Source organism: Haemorhous mexicanus, chromosome Z (genome assembly GCF_027477595.1).
Source record: "Haemorhous mexicanus isolate bHaeMex1 chromosome Z, bHaeMex1.pri, whole genome shotgun sequence".
NCBI lineage: Eukaryota > Metazoa > Chordata > Aves > Passeriformes > Fringillidae > Haemorhous > Haemorhous mexicanus.
The window spans coordinates 71844319-71858646 of NC_082381.1; the positions used below are offsets into that span (position 1 = coordinate 71844319).

Here is a 14328-nt window from a genome sequence, read left to right on the forward strand (position 1 = left end):
TAAACAAAGTTCTCACTGGAAATCATTTTTATATGTCAAAATGTCATGTACATCTCCTACTGCTTCAAGTCTCTGTCCTATTTTATAAGACAAAACTTCTTATTGTATATTTGGTGACTGTCAGAGAAGAGTAAAGCATCTCCATACATTATGCATGGGATTAAGAGTTTCTTAGCCAATTTTACTCCCCTGTCACCAGAAGAAAACATCAGATATTTCATACAAAAAAAAAAAAATTATGCTTTGAATCAGCTTAAGATACTAGGGTTAAGGAGATAAACCTGCACACTACATTCTCCACCTTCAATGAGAATGGTGGAAATAAGATACAGACAAGTAACTTGACAGGATAAGCTACGTAGAATTTAAAAGCTACAACCTATTAAATTATTTCTGTAATAGTTATAAATAAGAAAAAATTTAGAATGTCTTGGCGCTGTTCAAATGGCAGAATTATCAGCAGATACCAGATGTTCAGAGATTACTGCTGGAAAGTTCTCTCAGCAAAATATGATCATAAAAATTAAAAATGAAAGAAGCAAATAAAAAAACTGAAGGCATATCTATATCTATGTCTATATCTATATCTATCTATCTCTATATATATATATATATAAAATTTATAGAAAACAAACATAACATCCTCTACAAATTTTAGGTCTCAATGACTGGTTAGTCTGCTCTCACAGAAGGGGAGATGCAGAAAGAAATTTAACAGGACTGCTCCTGCTCTTTTCTGAAGAATGATCTGACATGCTTTCATGATAATCATTATTTCTCACAATTTTGTTTCTTAGCATACACTGCTAACAATTACAACCAATTATCATTGTTATCAATAAGTTATACTGAAATGGCAATCAGAAGTCATGAAGCAGGCCCCTAGTATTCTAAGCATCCCAATCAGTTTTTTTAAAATTTATGTTCTGTTATTTGTTACACATTTTTTAAAGTTTAAGCTTTATTTTTTTTCCCCTCTTTTCCTATTTCTTGTCTATATATTTATCAATCCAAGCCACACTGGGAATTTATATCATTAGTATGATATCATGATATAAAAAGAGTAAGCTATACTAAACAGGCACTGAACTTGCTAAAGAGAGATATGTCTTGCTCACTGACAGTCAGACACATTCAAAAAGGCCCTGTGCTCTCAAGATTCACATGTACACTGAATTTTGCTCAAAGGCCAAAGTGGGCTAAATGTTTCCACAGAGATTTCTGACTGTCACAAGAAGCTTTCCTACAATGCAGAAATAACATAAACTCCTTGCAAGCCTATTCTGAGTAACTGCTGAGTGAAAAAAATATAAAAAGCTGAACCACTTATGGTAGATATGTATTGAAGAGCATTATCTTCTATCAGCAGGGAGCCACAAGGGAACTGGCTCTCACCATGAAGATCCAGATTTAGGTTCTGCCAATCCTTAATGCTCATACACGCAGTAGCTTTTAAGGTATAGAGTGCTCTGTGCTGAACAGGGTTGTCACCTTTGGAACAAGGAGACCTTTTGGTAGTATCTGTCAGCTAACCTAACCACAGGCCAACCATACAGTAACTACACCCACTTTAATGACGGCAGCTACTATTGCAAATGTTAATTTTTTTTAAAACAACAAGCTACCATGACGAAAAAAAAAAAAAGAAGAAAAGGCATTCAAAACTTCTGTGAGCACATGGCTAAAAATAATACAGCCTCAGAAACTCCTGTTTCATCTTCTTTAAAATCTACAGAATAAAAAGAAAATAAGTACATGAATCTTACCAGATAAGGAAGAGAGTGTTTAGCGAGACAATTTTTAAAAATCAAAAAAAAAACCAAACCAAAAAACAGTGCAGTTAGCAAGCAATAAAAATATTTTTTCATAATGACAAATCAGGGCTCTATAACAAAACAAGAAAGTTTTGTTATACAGGACAGCAAGTACACACCTTAAAAATATATCATGGTTTCTTATCTTCAGTGAGTTCCTGAGATTTTATTTTAGAACTTTGCTGCTTTCCCATCTTACTTATAACTATCTATTTAAGTTTTAATTTATACCAATTCCTAAGGAGTACCTTACAAAATCTAAATCTTGATACTAACTAGAAATTACATACTGTCAGAGTAAAAATGTAATGAGCTCATTTCTGTATGATACAGTTCTGGGTAAAGGAAACGGTTATCTTCAGTATTTGCTTAAAAATTGACTTACAAACTGCAGACTCATTCACATAGCAGTGCGAAAGCATAACGCAAGAGAAGCATTACTTGATGAGAATTCCAGCTTGTCAGCAGTGACTTGAGGAAAGACACGGTTCCATGCAAATCACATTTGATCAGAAAGCCTTTGCATTCAAGTTTTCACATTAACCATTTAATCCCAGGCTCCTAGGCACAATACATTCTAGCGTGCACAAGCGACTGCTAATAACAGCATCATAAAACATGGGCACCCCTCCATAAAAAGAGAAAAATAGCATTATATTGATCTAGAAAGATGCATCAGAATCTGATTATATAAATAGATACTGCACTTATGCAAAACATGCTAGTATATGAAAAGGAATAGTCTGATTTTATCAAGAAAGCCATTCAAGAGGAATCAGAAGCAGTATGAAGCTTTATACAGTATCTGAGGGATGATGTAAGAGTAAGAGCTATTAAGTCAGCTGGTATCAGATTTCCTATGTGTGAAACATTCTTAAAAAATGAAACCAGCAAAACTAATTAATTTTAATCTAGTGACATATATGTGATCCTTCTAAGACCAGGTTCATGAAGTATTTGACATGAAGTACAAAGTCTTAAAGAGACCCTAGTGGTGAATAAAGATGCCTTAATTATGTTCAGATTTCAGTTAGCACACTGACTGCCAGTAAGACTCTTCCCATCCTGAAGGTTTTGTGGTCTACCAAGAACTGCCATCCCTCTGCTTACAAAAACCAGTGCTCAGAACATACAGCTCTACACACTGACTTTCTGCATCCCACTCTGACCACCATCCTGAGTGCTCTAAACCTATGGCTTCATTAATTACAGAAAAAGTAATAAGTGGAGATCGGGGGGGGGGGGGCAAATTGCACTTCATGCTTCATGCAGAATGTCATCAGATGACCTTCACTTAATGTGAATTCAAAGTATTGTGGAGGAAGCTGCAGATGGCATCTTCACTTTTGCCTTTCAGCTGTCCACCAGAAAATGCTTTGGCTACTCATAATTTCTTGCATTTATTTTGGCAATTTTTGACTCAAGCACATTTTAGTATTTCCATGCTTGCCAGCTTTAAGAAATATTATGTTTCCTCCAGGATCGTGTGGAGTGATTTTTTAGCAAAAATTCTTAAAATACCATCACTTTACTGATTATACCACACGTTTACACACTGAAAGCCACTCTATGCACAAGGCAGTACAAAAAGATTAAAATAAATCACCTACTAGAAAAAAATAAACCACACTGTGGAACAACCCCAAATCTACACTGATATTTTTACTCATCTCCCACTACTGCTTTATTTAATCATTCTGGTTTGTACTTACAGTGTAGTTGGAACTACAGTGTAGGTGTAGCTGGAACTACAATGCAGTTACAAGCTAGTTGGAACAAATCTGTCTCTAACCTTATACAGGACTTTGAGACCACAAAATATATTGAACATAAATAGTAATATTTTAAAATGAATAAGGAACACCAAGTAATAACATGAGTAATGATCATGTCACCTGTATGTACAGTTGGCAGAATGCTGAACAATCTCTCACTGCTCTTAAAAACACTTTTGAAGAGGAATGAAGGAAGGCTTTCCAGAACTGGATAGTTAATATTTTACTGTCCTCTATAATCAGCACCACAACTGAGTAAGAGTGAGTACTGCTCATTACTACATTCTGAGATCTCCTCCCAAAGGTAACTTGGGATCATGGGGTTTTGCTGGGAAGGAGTTACAATAATAATTTAAACTTTCATACATTATTGATGAATCAAGAGTAGATAAATTTACCTTTTCTTTTTATTCATCCAGAAGAATCAGAGAAGGAAGAAAAAATGTTGTGAAAAATGTGAAACATATAAACAGGAATAAACACAGGCAATCGTGGAACACAAGTCTCATGGGCATACAAAGGAGTTCAAACAACTATAAAAAGTTAAACAACTGAACTGAAAAAATCTCTAAAATACTTATTTCAAAAATACTAAAAAGTACTAGCAGTGCTCACTGCTTGCTTTATTACCATGAATAGGTGTTACATGAAAGTAACTTTAAAAAAGCTTCTTCATTTATCCTAACCCACAGGCACATAAGAAGAAATAATCTTTGCCTTTGATGGAGAAGCCTCACATTGCTGAAGCTACAAAAAACTATGATTACAAAAGAACTCATTTACTTTCACATTGAGAAAACTACTGCACTGGTTTGTAAGACAAGCACCAAAGGTATTTTCAGTGGAAATAATATATAATTACTTGGAGCACAGGAATATACATATATGTATACTTCAGGTAGAGGAAACGTTTTCAATTATAAATATCTTTCTCTTACCTATTTACCCTTTAAAAAAAGAACTTAAGAAGCAGAATTAAAATGATGCACTTAAAATTCAAGTTTAGCTTTACCTGGGATTTGATCTAAATATTTAACACTGGCAGTCATCATAAATACAGTAATTAGTACTTCAAAACGTGCATGGTGGCCAATCCTTCTTTATAACTATCTGCCCATTAAACTTCTTGCTTCATCAGAAATTGACTGCAAGCATTCAAGACAAAAGTTATGATTTTCTTTACAATATTGACCAGTTAAGATATCAGTTACCATTTAAGACTTATTTTTCTTTAGTCACTTAAAACCAACAACTACTCAGATCATCTTTCAGGTAGCTGGCAGCAAGTCTGTGCCCGTCCAAACTTTTCAACAATATAGTACAAGTAGCACTGCAAGAAAAGACTTCAAGCCATGAGCCATAAACCAAGAAAAATTTGCTTAAGAATTGCCATGAAATTTATCCCGAGTAAAGGACCCTGAAAGTCTATAGACAAGAAGCAGTTAGGAACCATTTGTGCAGTACCCTAAAGCACTGCTTCAGTTGAGACAGCAGCACCCTGTGAAGTCCACGGCTTTAAAGGGGAAAAAAAACCAAACCATTAACACACAAGTGTATTTTCAGATTTTTAAACTGCTCTCCCACATAGCCCAAAAGACAAACATAGTGCTTGTTCTGCAATACTATACAGGCTTTTGTGGACTACTCATGTAAGCTCATCAATGCAACCCTCAAACATCCATCTCCTGTCCACAGTTGTGTTTGACCTCTACCCCATCTAAATGAATTGAACTGAAGGAGCAGTTCTCTGAAATTTATACATTATTATTAAACTTCCTTTTTGAATACTCAAATAATAAATACAAAATCCTTTCATGAATATTCTGAATCTGTGAAAAATTCTGGGATGCTCCCACATTAGGTTCACAATGTCTAAACATTCATGCCATGTAATGACAACATTCCCTTGCTTCACTACTGCCTCCACACCCAAAGGAATTAACTTAAAATTTTGATATAAAACATGTGTTTAGGCTCTCATGATACACTAAGGCTGAACTTTACAGTGACACAAAAGTAGTGCTTCTGGGAAACCAGAAAAGCTAAATGTACTAAAGCTTTTAAAACATTAACTCTACTAATAAAAATTAAGGTATGCATAAAAGCAAACTTTCTCCAATATGCCAAAATTAAAATAATTACAAACATTTTTGATTGGGTGACACATCACTTAACCTCACATACAAACAAAAAAGTTCCAGAGTTTTCTCAAACTTCTCATGAAACATATCTGAGAAACTTTAAAAAGCCTTCTAAAGTAATTTTACAGCATGGTTTTCAAATGTCTTGATTTGCAGACTTTATTTCAAAACTGTACCTTTGTACAGAGAAGCCCTGCCTTTCTTATTTTAGCTTTGTTAACTAAGCTGCTAATCCTGGAAAAATATACAGGTTCATGGTACAGAAGTACCTGATATACAATAGAAAACGAATCAAGTCATATGTCAACTTCCACCTTTTTTCCTTTTTTTTTTTTTTAAGATGTCTTCCCTGACTGTGCAGATTTGGAGACTACTAGTGTAATTGATATGGCTGCATTTTATTCATTTATATTTGGCCCTTCATACCTTTAGCTCAGAAGTCAACTCCCAAAAACACCCTCAACTGAAAGTACTTCATTATCCCAACTACAATTTTTCCACAGTTCTCAGCATGTTTCCTTAAAGAAACAATATGCCCAGTCTACCATCCATTTGAAATAAGCAATCTAAAAGAAGAAAAAGTCAAATTACAAATCTTTGGTTTTATTCCACCAACTGATTAACAGCAATCATTATTAGGAATTAGTAAGTATGATTCAGGCAGCAGTGGAAATGAAAACATTGCTGTAATTTACTTAAAATAGTTCAAAAGAAACTTCAGTCGTGAATAGCACATGCTTTATTCAAATTGTTCCAGCATGCTTTGGTTTTTGTAAAAAAGTATCAGAACTTTGATTTTCAGTTTCACAGGTACTGTACTTGGAATATTTTGGGGATTTTGTGGTTTGTTTTCTATGGGGGAGGGCAGTGGTGGTGGTTGTTAAGGACAAGTTAAAGCTGTATGGGAAAAGCATGTGTTCTTTGTCAATCCCTGGTATAAATATCCCTCATTTATGAGAGGATCATGAACAAAAGTATTTCATATTCTGTTTTGTTGCCACCAACATATAAAGCATTTTAAAAATCAACATGTTAAGCAGAAAGCCTGCTACACAACGCTCTATGCAAAAGACAGTGTTTTCATCATTCTTTTAAGTTGTAAAGCAAGATGAAAGAACTATGTACACTGCTGCAAGCATACAATATATATTGCTGCCTACATGGAAACTTTAACATGGGTACTTCTTTAATGCACAGATATGTTTTACCCATTACCTGGATCTTACTATGTACCAAGCTTTAATGTTCCCCCCCAGCAAAGCTGGATTTCAGATAGTTTCCTTAGAATTAATTCACAATTCACACTTAAAGGACAAAAGGTCAGAAAATGTGGTCTTGTTTATGGACACATCTACCTGCTCTAGAGGGATATAGCACAATTGCAGCCCTCATCTCCTGGTTTTTAATTTACCACCTAACCTGTCACTGCAACCAGTGTGACACAAAATTCAGCACTGGATGGAACACACACACTCGAGGCTGGAGGCCCTGCCACTGCCGTGTGTCACACTGAAACACAGTGCAGGTGCTTGTGAGAAAATGTTGTTACAGCCGTGTGATGAGAATCTAGACTCATGAAGACTGCTGCGCTCCCCTTCTCAGGGCAGGGCACACAGACTTGACATTTAAAGCTAGAGGAAGCTTTCGAACTGAAGCTGCAATTGAAAACTTTGTTTTCTATGCAGTTCACTTCAAAATAACTACTTCCTGAGGTCAATTTTTAAAATTAATTTTCCTAAAATTATATATAATATGGAATATTGAAAGGCTTTTAAGAAAAAAACCTGTGTAATTAATCTTTTCAAATCTGTCATGCATTAAAAAAATACAACATTTTCCCTGGTTAGCTCATTTGAAAACACAAAATCAACTAAGTAGGAATGCCAAATGTTGTCTCAAAAACTAGTACAGCTGACGGTTTTCTTCTGAATATTTCAACTCAATCATGTACTCATACAATAAAGGCAAAATTCGACACAAAATCTACCCTACAGGCCAGAATTTAACTAGACCACAAAAGAGAAAAATCAGAAGGACTACATTTTTCTGCCAGATAAAGCAGCTTCCAGCAAGCTGCAACAAAGCTCTAAGACTTTCCTATTTACAAGCAGAATGTGACAGAGCTATTAAGGTATTTTTAGCATTATAAGTAAGTCTTAAAAAAAAAAGCTGAAATGAGTCTCAAGGGATGTTATCAAACTGAATGTCACATAGAACATGTGTAAATTGAAGGTTCTAAGAGGCTACTGAGAGTTTATTCTAGCTGACAACACAGAAAAAGTAAAAATTGCAAGTTTTTTATTTACCAAGCAGCTTTCAAAAATTTGAGGAATGAAAAGCAAAAAAGTTAAATTGGTTTACCAGAGTATTCATCTTAAAGCAAACCTACTTAAGGAGCATACCCAAATTTCATTTCATCTTATGTCACTCTCTGCCCCCCTGTATCAATTAATAAAAAACCAAGATGCTAGGTGTAGTGTACTTTGTGAATTTGGTTATGGACCTCAAACTCAGACATAAACATCTAAGATTTATAGATTAAGATTATTTAAAGCATTAAAAAACATACCAAGTTTTAAAAAAATAATAATCAAATGGAGTACCTAAAATATTTATATGCAAGTAGTATCCTAAATTTGCTGCTAGAGTACTCTTAGATCAAGCACTAACATTAGAACTAGAGTGATAACAAGCCTAGAAACACTTTAGGTAATACCCAGGCACTGAAAAACAGCTATTTATGCCCATCCAAAGAAGGGGCCAGAAGCTATCCTAACTTGGGCAAGTAACCTGTTGAAACAGTTCTATGTACCATCTCTGCAGACACAAGGCCAGTTTAAGGAGTTCCTATTCCCTACCTAGTTTATTCATTTCTATTTATCCCTACTGATATTGATCTGACTTCAGAACCAAACCCCAAAATACCACCACACATTTTGAAACTTTAAGATGGAGACAAGAAAATGGAAAACTGTTGGTCTGGATTTGATCTACAACCTAATTCATGTGTGTCCAACAATTTCCCAGGAAAACAAAACAGGATGACACTTGTGACAAACAAGCTTCTTTTACAGTACACATGCATTGTAAGACAAATTTATTCCAGTGGAGAAGATCCCTCACATGCAGAAATAAGATTTACCATACTAAAGACTACAGTTCTGTAGGATGAAGAAAAGTATTAATACTAAAATAAAGCTGCCAGAGCAGAAACAACAGCCCTCAAAAGCTGAAATTTTTTCTCAACCCAGCAAGATAGCATGATTTATGACCTTCAGCCATGAGACTAAATGTATTACAAAGCTTAACACTGAAAGCAAGTCATACCACCCTTTTTTTCCTTTTTCTATTCAAGAAGTTACCCCCAAAAGTAACAACTTCCTTTGTTTCTTATTTATTGTAGGAAGAAAATAGTACATTTCCAGGACAGAAAGGAAACATGTCAGTATGACTAAGCATCAGAATAGAGCTTACAGGGAACTGCAGACCTTGTGCATTCACAAGGCTCCCAGCTGCACCGTCTGTCACTCCACGGGATCTCCCCACAGAAGCATCTTTGTAAGGCCAAGCTGCAAGTCCATCCAGCCCAGCATCCTCTGTCAAACTGCAACTATCTGTGTGTGCTGTGATAAAACCACACTACAAACTCTGAGCAACTCCTCCCACTAAGTTCTTCCCCACTTTCACCAGCCAATACGTGGCTTCAGCGATGAATGAGAAGGGGATAGCTCCACATGAAATTGTCTGATGTATTTTTTATCTGCTCTATCTTTCATCTGTTGGCTTATATGTAGACTGCACTCCAGAAGCTGAAGGCATGCCCTGTGAAATGACCCGAGAGGTTTAAAAGATGCTGAGCTGACCTCAGAGAAAAAATAAAAATAGGGTTCACTCACCACAAAACTAAAAAAACCCCTTATGTTGAAAATAACTGCAGTACAGAAAATCGCTAAGATACATGCTAGAGGTAAATGCCCATTTTTTATTTGAATATATATGCCACCTCTGTGTACAAATGTAGGTCAGGGAACAAACCCCCACCGTTATAAACCAGAAAGACTGTATGCTGGGGAATACAGTAACTTAAGAAAATTACAATAAAGACACACGCATGCCTTGAGCTTCCTGCTTCTTCTAAAACCCTCATGCAAGTATTATAAGAGTTGTAACCATCAAAATTGCTCCTACAGGCAAGTCAAAACAGAGGAAAGAGCTCAGGTATCCTCCTGAGGTATTGAGAAAACGCACTCATCCACAGGTACAGGCTTTGCTTTCCTTATTTTTCACTAAGTTGATCTTGAAAAGTCTTTGACTTCTCTAGGCAGAAGATATTACGTGTCTTTGACTTCATGCCACACTATCAGCATTATTACACAAGAAACATGCAAGAAATTCCATTGTTTCAATGTTCAGAAAATGTTAAACCAGAAATGCCATTATATGCTACTGAATTTAAACTACAGTAAGAATTATCCAATGAATTATTCAATGAGTAAGTCCCACTCAAATTAAACTGGCAGAGAGAAAAACCCAAGTGACCTACTTGACCTTTTGGGGACAAAAAAAGGAGAAACTGTAGAACTACAGTTTATGTTAAAATTCTAAAGAAAGCTGTCTGTGCCATCAGACATTCAACACACACATCTGTCAGTGTTATCATGTATATACAACTCAGAAGAAGAGAAGAAAGGCAAGTTCCACTTTATGAAGGTTTACCCTTAGTCAACTATAAAAGCAAAAAAATCTTCAAAATAAGGTCCATATTCACCATGGCATGTTAAAAAATTATTTCTAAATTATACAACAAAAAAATCAGAAGATGATTATAAAAACTATAAAAACAACAACAAAAACCCAAAACAAAACAAAAACCAACAAAGCCACCACCAACAACAAAAAATCAAAACAAAACCCAAATGAAAACCCCACCAAAAAAAACAAAACAAGCGTCCAGTTAGCTTCCTCCCAGACAGTAAAGTTAAAACAGAAACATTTTGTGTCCTGGAACATGTTCCTTAGAATCTCAGTAGCTCTTCCTGCTGTAGGCATTGAAGTCTCTGACAAAGAGTAAGAAGTCTGTAATTTCCTGCTTCACAAAACTATCAAAACAACTGTCACTTTTTCAGCATCTTAACAAGCAGACAGGAACAGATTACTGTACTCAGATGGTGTTAGTGTTTTATTATCACACTGGAAATGGAACCTCAGCTATGAACGGAAGCTGGCAGCAGAATTTAAGATAAACAAAATGAAAAAAACCTCCTCAGATTTCTGAGGGGATCTACAATAAAAAGGCAGTCTCTTCCCAAAGCCTAGCAAGACCATGACCAGACACTGATCAAGAAAGATGCACTCTCAATCTCTCAAAAAGAAAATTCAATACACACATTAAAGTGGTATGTGTCATAACAGAGACAGCATTAAGACAAAGAAAATAACTAATAAAGTTTAAGAAAGCCTCATAAGGACTCCCTTCTCTTGCAAAGCAAGGGAACAAAAAAGTATTTTGCCAAAGGCAGCTGCATGCTTTCGGTTTCTCTTATCTGACTAAAAAAAAAAAGCCCTTCTCTTATTCTTGCATTGCAGCTTGCAAAAAATTCTATGAAAAACAGTTATTGACAGGCAGATATCAGAAAAACAGAAGTTAATTTCAAGCACTGTTAAAATATCTGAGCATGTTTTACAAAGCAATTTGATTATTACATTAAAAAAACTAAAATGGCCAGACAAAGTAAAACTAGAGCAGTTTGTTTCAAAAACTAGAAGAGGGAAATGTGTGTGTGACTTCGTCTTACATGACTTTTGTGCTGAATTGTTCCAAAAAGCACAGTACGCCAGTTGAAGTACATCACAATTAAATAAATTTAAAAGGTATGATCAGCACAGAACTGAATTTTACTATCCGATGTCACAGTTCAGCTTCTCCTTAGATGGCTTGTTTAAGTAATAAACAATTTACTATAACAGAGCTGTTAAGAACACAACAGGAAGTGTTCTGCTGGAGATGAGGTCTTTGTTTTCTTGCACTGCAAAACACACTCACTGGGATTGTTCTCTGTATTACCTCTTGACTTTGCATCAAGTCGAAAGCAAACTCACCATCTGCTAAAGATTCAGCTGCATGAGGTAAGCTAAAAATAGCAAGGTATTTGTTACCTGTAATTCATCTCAGAAAACTTTTATACCAGTAATTTTAAAGATTCATCTAGGAGAAAACACATTCCTTATATCAGCCTTCTTTTTTTAGGGAAAGTTGTTTTCCAGTTCACAAAATGCAAATACTGGTCCTATACAGTTAATACCTTTAGAGCAGAGGAAAACTGGTGTCATTCACATGTAATACATTTAGTTGAAAGTGGTACAGAAAAGAAAACATGGTCTAATGTAGGAGATGTTACTATGTAACTAGCAGCTGGATGTTCGATTTACAACTTATTTCTAGTTTCATGGTGCATTAGAAAGTAAGCTACTTATCCATATCCGATGGATATCTTCCATCCATAGCACAGCCTATCATGCTCTCTTCTCAATCCAGGACACAATAAGCAAAGAGAGGGGTTTGCATTTATGTAACAGCATTAATTTAAAAGCAAAGTTCTTACTAAGAAGAAAAAAGATTATCAAATCTAGCCCGTGAATGGAAGTGCTGTCAAAAAAATTAAGATCAATGTGGGAAACAAATTATCTGAACTTTTTAAAGTAATTTTATTCAATCAACATACCCATAATTTTTCTCCCTGATGAAGGGCAGCAAAATACACATGTATGAGAAAAATAAGCAAAAATGTCTATATCTAATTTAAACAAATGCACAAGTGCCACTAATGTCTGGGAGGTGAGGGAAGGTGGTGGAGAAGAAAATATTATCTTTGTCTGAATTTTTCTCTCATTCCATATATTCACCAATTATTTATTACAATTTTAAGTAAATTGTGATATTCTAATGTATACCCTCCCACTGCTTCATTTGATCATTAGAAGCACAATTTCTAGTGTTAAACACTATTAAGTTGTCATAAGATCAAAATATATTAGAGCTATTCTTGTTATTAATGTTGGGATTTAAGTATACTTCCCAGGACCTCCTTGGTAATAGACATTATTAAAGAGCATTCAATAAGTTTAATTAAGTTTTAAACTGAAACACAGGTGTAATTAGGAAAGAATATGCACTTAATTTTAAATCTGATGTTCGAAAGTTATCTATACAATTTTGCACCTACAAGAACAACTTTATTTAAACTAGCATAGGACAAGTGTCTGAGCTTTCAGGTAAGAAGCCAGAATCGCAAGCCCACCTCCCAAAATCTACCTACAGAAATATTTTGCCCCTCCTTTTCTCCTACTGTTTAGTGCAGCGAGGAAAAACAAATGGAAAACACCTGAAACACCAACAAAGGCAAACACAGAAGAAGAGGCCATAAATGATAATGCTGAAGAGGTCCAGAATTTCAGTAAAGCCAAGCCCTGACTCTTTTCCTTTCCGCATCCCGGTGGCAGACACAAATCTTTACCAACACAGACTACAAGTTTCAAGGCCATCTGAGAAACCACCTTGTCTTACAAAAAGTCCAGCAGATTGATGGTTTGCATATGTTGTCATTTCACTTCAGAACTAACCTAAAAGTTTCAAGCCTAGCAACTTCACAGCACTCAGTTCACTGAGATACTCTTTCTGCATTTTAGTTTTAACAGGAATTTCTGAAACTAATGCATATCAGAGAGTTTTTACTTCAATTTATTACCCATTTCTCATGAAATCTTGTACAGATTTGACCACCACAATGCTCTAAAATTAGAAAGGCAGTAAGTGAATTCTGTGCTTTCAAGGGTGTTTTAATCTGGTTTCCACAGCTTTTCCACTTCATTTTATTTCAGGATTCTAAGAGAAGGTTAAACTAACATTGACTGAATTTTCTATTTGTGTTTAAAAACCATGTCATAAATTCTTCACACAACAACAAATCCTGGTCCATTAAAAAAAAGAAAAGAGCAGAACACCGAAACTTATTGGCTCAAATTGTGGATGAAAGCCAGTTCTCATCACAGACTTTTAACCAAAAGCACCTCAAGCAAGATATGTATTCTGAGAAAAGAAAATTTTCTGCATTATTCTTGGAAGATTCTTAACTACTTCCAACTTCAAAGTAATTATGTAAATACCATTTAATAATGTGTACTCATTCCTTAACAAGTCAGAATAAACCACATCACTTGGAGAAACTGGCTGCACTCTTCTGGTGCTTTGTTCCCACTGTCAGCTTTGAAAAAAAGGGCACTACATTTCTGAAAAAGGTGTAAGACTACTAGTGACTATTTTCCTGTATTGTTCCCATCCCTTCCTTGCCTCCACATTAAAATAGCTTTCCAATTCATATCAAAGCATTCAAGGAGCAGTTTCATTTTATAAAAAATGTCAAGGTCCCAAGGCCATTTCCAAATTTAGGCTTCACATTTAAGTAACTAAATCTGTATTTCATCTGTGTTCAAAACCAACCTTTACTTTTAGCATAAGCATTTCTAGTTAAAGATGGCAGAGTAAAGAAAAAAGAACAGAAGAGATATTTCTTTCTAGAAAACACATAATCAAATTCCAAC

At 35.2% G+C, this 14328-nt stretch overlaps 1 protein-coding gene across 3 annotated transcripts in view; it reads right to left on the reverse strand.

Annotated features, from left to right (window-relative positions):
* The window catches only part of MAP3K1 (mitogen-activated protein kinase kinase kinase 1), a 58584-nt gene that overhangs the window by 29636 nt on the left and 14620 nt on the right, over window positions 1-14328 (reverse strand). The window contains exon 1 of one of the 3 annotated variants that reach the window (XM_059874236.1): window positions 9205-9242. The exons of the other annotated variants lie outside the window; for them this stretch is intronic. Within the exon in view, the coding sequence (XP_059730219.1) occupies window positions 9205-9227 (23 nt within the window). The 5' untranslated portion in view covers window positions 9228-9242. Of the gene's footprint in view, window positions 1-9204; window positions 9243-14328 lie in introns of those variants that run through there. 3 annotated transcript variants of the gene reach the window in all.